This window comes from Puntigrus tetrazona, chromosome 15 (genome assembly GCF_018831695.1).
Source record: "Puntigrus tetrazona isolate hp1 chromosome 15, ASM1883169v1, whole genome shotgun sequence".
NCBI classification, from domain to species: Eukaryota; Metazoa; Chordata; class Actinopteri; order Cypriniformes; family Cyprinidae; genus Puntigrus; species Puntigrus tetrazona.
Genome location: NC_056713.1, coordinates 13,282,286 through 13,293,241, shown reverse-complemented (window position 1 = coordinate 13,293,241; position 10,956 = coordinate 13,282,286). Strand labels below are relative to the sequence as shown.

The 10,956-nt window shown below is 38.4% G+C and overlaps 1 protein-coding gene across 1 annotated transcript; it reads right to left on the bottom strand.

The window, feature by feature from the left end:
• Positions 1-2,133: 2,133 nt before the first annotated feature.
• On the bottom strand, positions 2,134-5,963 carry rnf26 (ring finger protein 26). Its single transcript, XM_043259334.1, has one exon. It carries the CDS (start codon positions 5,062-5,064, stop codon positions 3,781-3,783), a length of 1,284 nt encoding a protein of 427 aa, XP_043115269.1. The 5' UTR covers positions 5,065-5,963; the 3' UTR covers positions 2,134-3,780.
• Between the last annotated feature and the right edge of the window lie 4,993 nt (positions 5,964-10,956).

The following is a 10,956-nucleotide window of genomic DNA, read 5'->3' as shown; positions in this document are numbered from 1 at the left end:
GACTATTTTCCCAGTTAATAGTTTTGGTTATGTATTCAGTTTAATAACAGCAGGGGGCATTCTGTCAACATCATAACCACAATAATGAATGAAAATACATACAGAAGCAAGAATAAGCATAAAGTTAAAATCACTCACCCAAGAAAGAACTGGCTAAAATTAGGTGGGTTATTGTCATTACTGTCATAAGTATGTACGTCGAACAGGACTTGCTTCCACAAGAGCATCATTTTTATTTTCACAAGTTACTTTCCATTTATTTAGCTATTGGCCAATCTTTGTGGAATTTCATGTCTAATGGAAGTCCCCTGCGCAGTGGATGTTTTTGTGTGGGTGTGAGCGACTGGTGCTTTTCCCCGTTCTCATCCTCGGAGACAGGAACATTCATATTGACCCAGAGGCTGTACTTCCTATTTGTAAGATAAAGTCGTATTGGTTCATTTGGCCTGGGGCCAGACACACTTACATATACACTGTGAATGGAACGACCCTCTGAACTGAGCTGAATCTATTCTAGCTGTGCTATACTTAGAAGACGACATGAGTATCAGAATCCCAAGTGCTTGTTTTTCAGGAAGTTTATAGGAATGTTGAGGGTACAGTATCATGTTTTTGCTCTTTCGAAATGCTAGAACAGTATTGAATTTTAAGATGAACTGTCTATGTGTGATATTAATCGTAAAGCTACTCAGAAATGTCATTGCTTACCTGACATGGCGTCGTTCCAAACTAATAAAAGTTTCGTTAATCTTTATTAGAAACATTTAAATATTTTGAATGAAGTCTTTAATACTATATAGATTATAGACTTTCTGTCCTTCCATTCAAAGTACAGGAACTTTTGGGTGAACTGTCCTTTTAAGAGAAAGATGCCATGCCACATTTTCTTCATGTTTATCTGCTTGTCATGAATAATTGAACGGCTGATGTTCTCCTAAAGTGGTAATTTATTTGAGGGTTAGTCAGATCATAGACCTTTATAAATAAGGGAGCAAAGGTTAACTTTTAGCCAGACTCAAATTGGTAAAACAATCTACAAATGAGAAACATGTTTTAAGAATTTCCCACGTTTTATTTCAAGGAACAAAATAAACAAGGAAATCTACTTACATCTCTGTTTAAAAAAATAGCACCCTTTGCTCTGTTAAATTCATTATGGTGCTTCACTTCCTAAGCGTTAGGTTATTTTTAAAAGCATTGTTCTCAAGTATGCAGTGAGAGATGAAAGACGCATCCGAATGCAAGTACTCAGGGAATTGATTAAATGCCGTTCCTATGTGCGGAGCGAGATTCAGATTTCCATTTGCTAAAAATGCTGGAATGTGGAGCTGTCCAGTGCTGAACGTGCCTCTTTTTATACTTCTAGTAAAAAGCTTGCATTTCACACACATTATATCAAACGAACCACTTAAAGCTACTTCTCCACCACTTAAAACCATTGAGTTTAAACTATATACCAACACTCACGGTCAAAAGTCTGAAATTACTTTTTATTTTATTGAATGAAGTTTCTGAAGCTTACAAATACAGCATTTAATTAATCATAAATAATACAGCAATAATACACATTGTGAAATATTATTACAATTTAAAATAATTCCTTTTTTTTTTTTTTTTTTATATGTTCTCGATCAGCAAATCAACATATTAGAAAGATTCTGAAAGATATTGTGATACTGAAGACTGGGGAAAATTCTGCTTTGCCATCACAGGAAAACAATTCCATGTTCTTGATTTTAAAATATGGAAATAATACACAATATTATTGCTTTTACTGTGTTTTTCATCAAATGTCAGCTTTGGTGAGCATAAGAGAATTACTACAAAAACATTACAAATCCATAGTTGAAGTCTAGTTTTATTAGATTGATAGTGAAGCGTGATACCACTAGATCAGGCTTCGGGAAACTCCCTTCCCATGATTTAACAACTAAAGGAAGTGGCCTCCATTATACTCTCTGGTTCATGAGGTCCCACAGCCACGATCAGCGGCTTAAAACCTCAGCTTGTGTGCTGATCTCAGCATAGATGTGGCATAAGCCATTTGTCACAATCAAAGACACTGTTGTGAATTGCATTTTAGTCCAATGACGAAACTACTAAGTTGTGCTGAAGACAAAGACAAAATGACCGCACAGTCAAATACTGTTTATTGTTCAGTTGGATAGTCAGTGAATGTGGTTTTGATATTATCCAGGCCTCTGGAGAGACAGCCATCCGCTCTACCCACAAACATCATCACTGGAGACCTTCATAGAAAACAAATATCTGCTGTACAAGAATACAAAAGGCTTGGGGCTTGATATGGAATGAAATCACAGCTTGTTTGAAAACCTTAAAATTACAATGACAAACCATGCTTGTCAGCTGCATTGTGCAAAATTGAGAGATGCCGAAATAATTCGGGAGCCATTTTTTAAATGTTTTAAAGAAGGACAACAGCTTGCATGCCTTGCAAATGCACCTGATTGTCTTTGCGCATTGTGCCTTTCTGAATGGGTTTTGAAGCATCGTGTAAGACCAAATAAATGAGATAAACCAGAAAAGGCAGTGCTACCTTGTTTCTCGAATAGTCATTTCTAACATCATCCCCTGCTCAAAGCTGAGCTAAAAGCCTCTCTGCCTCTGTTTTTACCGGTAACTGAATTGAATTACTGTCTCTCAAAACAAAAAAAACAAGCTCAAAATTTCGATTTTGAAATGCGTTAATCAATACCACTTGAGCGGTGAGAGAGCCCTAATGCTGTTCAATAATAAATGACAAAAACAGCATGAATGAGATTGTAGAATGGCTTCTGAAAATACTGTAGTGACACTTGCATTTAAAAAGAGTGCAAAACAGCTTTGGTGGAATGATTACAACGTATGTAAAGCAGAACTAAATATTCACACAAAAAAATAATATGATGTTGTAGATGCTCCAATGAAAACCTTTACAGTAGACAACAAAACATACTAAGGCCCAACATTAATTGTAGTATACAAATATTCCTCATCAACATCACAGTAATTCACAAGACTTCAATCCATCAATTAACAATTAATCTGCATGTTTCTAATAAACGTGAGCTAAACTATTCAATTTCTGGCAATATTTACATTTCCTCCAGTTAAAAAGTCCATCCCATGCATCAAATATATTTGTTTAGAAATTTTCTGGACTGTTTCTGCTTCTAAACGTTGCTTAATCTGTGCATATTTCTCTTCTCTTTTAACGGAGAAAGAAGTATCAAGGACTCTTTTGGAATAGTTTGTCTTTACAAGACACTAACTGCTGGACGGAAGACATGTGAATTACTTGTAGATTATCGCAAGTTTTCAAAGGTTCCCATGAAACCTTTTACAGTCAGGCTACAAAAAAAATCAATCAAGTAGACAACAATTCATACGATAAGGCTCAATGTTAGTATTGTAGCATACAAATGTTCCCCATAAACACTTGACAATTAGAAATCTCTAACCTTCACAATTAACACCCCGTTTTAATGTTTTATAATACAAAGCTTACATTCATGTGATATTGCTGTATGAGAAAAATAGTGTTGCTTCTACAAGCAGATGAAAAAAGTGACAATGAATATAAAACCATAAGAAAGCAGGGTCACGGTCATCAGCCTCGCCACCACGATTTATAAAAGGTTGTGATTTAAATCTATATACAAGCAACAGTAGTGGAATGAACAACGTCTGCAAAAAAGGAACAAGTGGTTTCCCACATTTCGAGAACAGTGCTGCTCAAAAAACCTGAGGACGACAGAAACACATCCGTAAACGCTTCCCTCAGAGATACACGTCCATGGTCTGAAGGATCATGTGGCGGCACAGGGGGCAGTTGTGTTGGTAGAAAGGCTGGCTGAGCAAAATGTTGGTGCAGTCTCTGCACAAGCACAAGTGCCGGCACGGCAGGAGCACGACGGTCTTGGTGCTGTCCTGACAGATCACGCACTTCTTCCTCTCCTCTTGCTCCTGCAGAAGAGTCAGCAGGTTGTCAGCCGGAGGGCCTTTGCAACTGTCCTCCGAAGGAAACTTCCGGAGTGGCCTGCGAGTGCTGGAACTGGGATGCGGCGGGTTTACTGGGTCATCCACTTGGTTGGCATCCTCAGGTGCGTTTTCTGGCACATTCAGATCAACTCGAGGCTCAGGGTTGGGATCGGGCTGTCTAGCGTCCCTCTCTTCCACTTCCATCCTCGCAGGAACCATTATCTGGCTGCGATGCCAGGCCAACCGCCGCCACACGTTCCTCTCCAGCACACAGAGGCGGCGTAGAGCCCTCCGGAGGCGCTGCAGGATGGGAACAGCGTTGATGTAGTTGATCGCGCGCGCGGATGCAAGACGCGGGAGTGCAGGGTTTAGATACACCGTGGCGCTCGCGATTATGATCAACGTGAGCAGCAGCCCGTACGAGTTGAGCAGGAAAATGCTCACAAACACATGGCACACGGATCCCAAAAACTCCATGGCCAGTCTGCACGGCGTCCACAGCAGGATGGAGGTGCCGACAAGACTGCTGTAAAGAAACGTCAGCACCGTCAAAGTCAGCTCAAGAGCTTTCTGCAAAGGGCTGGACACCGCTTCCACCGTGCTGACCACCACGGAGTACAAATTCTGGGTGCCTATGAGCAGCAGGTTGATGATCGTGTTGATGAAATACAGCAGCAAGCTGAAAACTATTCCACAGCCCTCCCAGGCCTGTCGCAGCAAGCCATGTCCTGACAACAGTCCGCGGTGGAGAAGCTCTTTGGTGCGGAGAAGTAGATGCGAGGACAGGTATCCGATCATCTTAAAGCTTTCCAGGACGCCTCCCAGCAGCTGCATCCAGCCTCCGACCATGTTATGGGTCACGACGGTCACTCCGTCCCTCATGGTAATGATGCAAAGCAGAGTGAGATTCCAGCACTCCGACACTGAATTTGTGAGTAGCATGGGCAGACTATTGACAAAGGAGATCACTGCCACCAACAGATGAATTACTGAGCTGACGATCACGAAGTTTAAATCCAGGAGGAGGCAAACGACATCTATGCATTTTCCAATTGAACTAAAAACAAAGTTCAGTAGACCCATAATAAGGATGTCCGCTCGTAAAACTGTCGCCTTTGTTTCTCGAAATGGACTATATGTTATCTGGCGTGTTATTTGTGCTGTCAAACGACATAATTGAGTCTGTAGTTACACAAACAAACAGCTCTCGCAGCCAGGTTAGCTCGCGTGCTAACCCATTCGAAGCTTTACAAACGCCGACGGCTTGGCAGACCACTTGGTGTTAAAATAAAATCAAGGCAAGTCGTATTACAACTGACCATTAGCCGGGAATGGCATGTCCTCTGTTTTGGACCGAAACACCAGCCTAAACATGGGTAGCATAGTGTAGTGGCTGCTTACACATGGACGGGAAACTGCTCGGCGGATGTTTACGTTTGAAAATCGAAACCGCTGACGTTGGCCGGTCGCGTAAAGATGTATCCCACGTAGACCTTCATTGCCGCAGACGGTGTGACCCAAGCGTCCGCGTTATTTTGTGAAGCTCCAAGACGGCGACAAACTTGCGTCTTTGTTTGGATTATTAATGAGTTAAAATCTAAAGCTCCTCCGTCTGTTTCGGTCAGTCGCTTCCGCTTTGCAACGCGTGTTTGAAGAGGATCAATCCGGCGCTCGGGCTGCGCAGACACGCGCCTTCACTTGCTCATTTTTATTATGCGTGCACTGATTATATTACAAAACAATGCGTTGTGTGTGTGAAGATTTAGAGAATGGGGAAAATGCAATCATGCGTGACCAATTGTTTAAACAAATAAATCCTTATCTGTGCTATTTTTAATTTCAAACAGCCATATTGGCATGCTTGATTGAATCACTGCCTTCATTTATTTATTAATTTATTGGGTGGTTAATTTATTTGGCTTTTGTCATTAGAATATTGGACGTGTTCTACAATATGTACGTTGTTTCCATTTTAAATGTTTTTTTTTGTTTTTTTTGCCATTTTGATCCACAAAACAGACCCACAAAGGTCAAATATAACTTAAAAGTCCAGTTACACAAAGTTGTTTCTTAAAGACTAAAATATTTAAAAATAATTGTTTCACTGTTTAGCAGAAAATGTAATAATAGTCTTCCTGTTCAGCAAACTATTACTAAGCAAAAATGCTAGAAATGTCTTTTGTAACCAAGGATTATGTACACAAATGACTGTCAAAAACAAACATACATTAAGAAATATTTATTGAAGCATTTTGCCCTGATCTTGCCAGATCTTATTTAAGACTTTTCATGTTGTTTTAATGATGATCAGTCAAGCTTGGAGAAAATATATAATTGATTGATGGCTTATAGAGCAGAAGGGTCAATCGAGAAAGAATGGTCAGATTCGCTAGTATTGCATTTATAAATGCCCCCATTAATATTTAAAGGGCAAAAGTCACACAGAAACACACACACACTCACACATAGACACATGCAAACTCACAAACAATGTGACGCGTTGAAGCACACAACTGCTGCTTTGCTGAGCATTTGTCAGGGCCGGTAGGTCGAACACTCTGTAACCTTCATCTGAGGCCAAACAGGCATTCTCAGCTGAGGGCCTCTTGGGAAAATAAACAAACTATACTGATCTGAGGCCCCCATTTGGAAGTAACAAAACCCTGGAGAATAGACTTCCTTTGACAGATTTCCTTCTTCTGGAGCATAAAGCAAAACATATTTCTATTTTCCATTCCTGCGGGTCACTTCCACACCATTAAACTCAGTGGCAGTCCTCAAGTGCTCCTGTCTGCACCTTGCTTGAGCAGTAAAGGAAACCTCTCACGAGAAAAACAAAATACCAGTGACTTGATTTTTTTGACGGCAATTCTATTGTTTCACTGAACCATTTCTTAAGAAAACATGTATTTCCTCTCATATGTGATGATAGCTTTTGGATTCTGTTCAAACAACATGGGAATACGTTTAGTGCGCTTTTCTAACACATGTTTTGTTGAACTGGAAATATTGTTGAAACATTAATGGGTAGATTGTTATTGCAGCAAAATAACTACTACACAATGTTTTAAAATCAGTGGCATTTCATGCAGGCCACCTAATCCTTTTGTGTAGAGAATAAATAAATTAAGTGTAACTGAACAGTGTATCTCTAGTTCCCAGTATGCTTTGCGTGGGACTGTGATGTGTGCGTATTAAACTTTTACTGTTTTAACAGATTACCCTTTATTTTAATAGTCATTTTTAGACATTAATAGTAACTTTGCAATTACATGTCAACTCTCAGCAGAGTATTAATAGTTACTTAGTACATGAAGAATGTCTGTTGTTGAACTCTAATAACTGGTACTTTAAATTTAAAAATATTATTATAAAATTTTGAAATATAAAATGAATGAATTCCATTATAGTCAAGTGAAACAAATAACAGGGTTAAACTGCATCTGGTGCTGTGTTAAGTTTATCAAAAGCAATATGAGGTGAACTATTAATAGTCCCTCAGTTAGAGACAGACTGATTGTGCAGTAATCCAGAAGCTTCTATGGGAAAACACAAACTCTCAACAGAAGAAACCACTGGTGTGCTGTCTGGTCACAACCTAGGCTACGACCTCACATACCACAGCAACCCACGAGCTCCAGCCAAGTTCAACACTTGAGCGAGCTTAAAAAGAAGGATAGTAAGGGAAAATTATAGGGGTAGAGAAAATATTGATATGTTCAATTGGACAGTCCCTCGGGCATGTAGTCTTGGTCTGTGAAAATTTGCCTTCCCAGCGATATAATTTTTACCAGGGAGTGATCTTTCTGTATCGGATTCGTGCCCCGAGCACAGGAAATGCTGCATGTGTTGTGTTATAAAGATTCTGAGATATGCATATTCAAGCCGCAAAGGGTAACATTCGTTTTAAGACACCATGTTCTGCCAGCAAAGAGAGAAAGATAAATCCTATGTGTTTATTGACACACACACACACACACACACACACACACACACACACACACACACACACACACACACACACACACACACACACCTAAATATAACTTACCCTAAATATAACTTAATTTTTGATTTGTAATATGCATTGATAAGAACTAAATTTGGACAACTCTAAAAGTGATTTTCTCAGTATTTAGATTTTTTTTGGTTGTATCTCAGCCAAATGCTGTCATATCCTAGCAAACTGAAATCAATGGAAATGGAAAACGTATTTATTAACCTTTTTAGATAATGTATACATCTTGAAAAAATGACATTTATGTGTGGTTTTTTCGGTCCAGGGTAACATACATGTATTCCTAAAAGACCTATTATTTTATATCCTCTCATTTTGTCTTCTTCTTTATATCTTATATTATTTATATCTTCCCATCACCACAGAAACATCTCTCGCCATGATCAAGACCATTGATGTCAGTGTCTCCTTGAAACAAACCCTGTTTTTGTGAAGACTCTTTAGAGCACATATAGGACCCTAAATGTCTTCTGCTCCCTGCCCTTGAGCCCCTTCACTCCTCAGACGTTCACAGCCACCACCCTTGTGTTTATCAGACAATAGCCCCTCTCATACAAGCAGACAGCTCCAAAAAACATTCCCCAGGGTCCAGAATGGAAAGAATGACTTCTTTCCTATTTCCTTCCTGTCGTTAAAGGTTCTTTCCACTACTTCAAGAAGCAAGACAATGATATGAGGGATTCACATATATTCATCATTCTGATAGGTTAACATCAGTAAAATCACAACTGATTGTTTATTGTAAGTTAGAACTTAAGGTCATAGCAGCTGTATTTTGTTCTAATATAAACAGGCCGAACAGGACTGCACTGCTTTTTCTCCTAGACATGTGAACGGTACTAATCGCAGAACAACATGTTGGCAGATCCACCTTTAATGGACTGAAACGAAAGACACGTATGCTAATCCAAAACACAACTCCAGTCAATCAGTTAACTTCTTGTGAAGCAAAAAGCTGCGTGTTTGTAAGAAATAAATACATAATAAATCATTTTCAACGTTGTCGCTTCTGGCCACAATACAAGTCCATCTGTAATGCCTCCTATTTTAACTGTGATTTGATTTTGTGAACTGTTATATAAAAAATATGTTTGTGTTTTCTTGAAACAATGCCTTTGTTGTTATCTAATGCAGCTTTATTCATACATTTTGAATGAGCCTATTCTAATCTATTCTATTCTATTCTACCCGGCTGGCACAGGATGTTAATATTATGCCAGGTTGACGTTGGACATGATGTCGGACAGATGTTGCATTTTGGTTGAGAATAAAAAAATTCATGCTGATGTCATTATTTTATGCCAATTTAGCGTTGGCCTAATGTTGGATTTTGGTTTTATGATGTTGTGTATCTGCTGAGTTGCTTATACTATGGAATGAAGAAGGCATTCCTGGGATACACTTAACCTAATCGGTAAAACCTTGGCAACTTGATATAGATCTCATACACAATTTTACCTTGTTATATAAAGTGATGTAAAATGTGACCAAATGAATTAGCATCTCTTGTTTTCATTAGCAGAGCACCACCGCACTCTCCACCAGGTGTGCAAACATCACCTGAGCTCTCTAGAGCACATCTGTCAACATCATACTCACAAGCTACAGCCTTCCCTTCATACTGAGCTCTGAAACTACAACTGAGCTTCTCAAAGGGGATTTGACTTGGTGGGTCATGTGAGGGAATAAACCATGTCAAATTGATTTTCGCCTTCAGTCCCACAGGAAATCTTCAGCCTATTTTCAAATACATATTCCTTGGTTTGTCTTGTAATTAGTTCTCAGCAGTAGATCACTGGATGGATGATCAGATTACAGTCTCTACGAGTCTGTTTTTCATCCACTAATGGTAGACAGTTCAAATAGTCAATTTAGAAACTATTTAAAAAGCCAACTAAAAGCCTCATTATCAAGAACAATAGCATTTATAATGACCGTTGATAAATATAGAAAGCACCGATTTAGACCTCAGTCTCCATCGCCTGAATAAATATCAGGTCAAGCTGTTGCTCATGCGCTTAGATTGCATGTCAGAAAATGTACGTCATATACTCTCAGCCAAACAGCAGTAACTAAATCTAATATCATGAGAAAACATGAGAAATCAATACTATATACTTTACACTGACCATAAAAATTTAGTGAACCCCTTCACTTTCTCTGTATTACTGCAAATATGTTACAGGCCTATAGATTGCATTCCCGCTTAAATTATAATTGTATTATTTTTTATTAATTTACAGAACAGCTCTTCTTAAAAAAATATAACAACAACATTTTTGTTTAAATAGGAATTTCTGGCTTGTTGTTATTATTAGTGATAATAATTATGCTATGTAATATTTTATAAAATCATTCATATACAATTTAACATGGAATCAAATATCTTAATATGAATATTACAATATTAATATCAAAATTCTATACATTGTTTTACAAAAAAAGAAAACTGTAATTACTCAAATTCGCAACATTATACCATACAGTACAGTGTTATTAAATTATTATTATATATTATTATATATGTTTTTAAATTAACTAGGTTATCTAATTATGAAAATAGGTGAAATAAATACATGAATATTCAATCAAGCACCATCTAATATTGGCCAATATGTATAAATCCTGAAACTGAAGCGCAGGAGAAAGCCAGCAGCAATAATTCAACCCTAAACACGCATTTTTTTTTTTTACTGCTTTAAAATAGCAAAATCAAAGACCCGACCTTATCCCAACAGAAATGTGGTGGACGTTTATGCAGGGAAGCCAGACAACCTGAACCGAAGCAGTGTTTGAAGATGATGGGGTAAATTCCTTCTGTCTGATGTGACATTTATGAACTTTCTTAAGCGTTCACAAAATTTACGCGCATGCATAAGGCTGATATGGTAATAATATGTTTACTTTAAAAACGTCCGTGAGTGTTTTATCTAAACGGCACGCAGCAGCGGACCGTG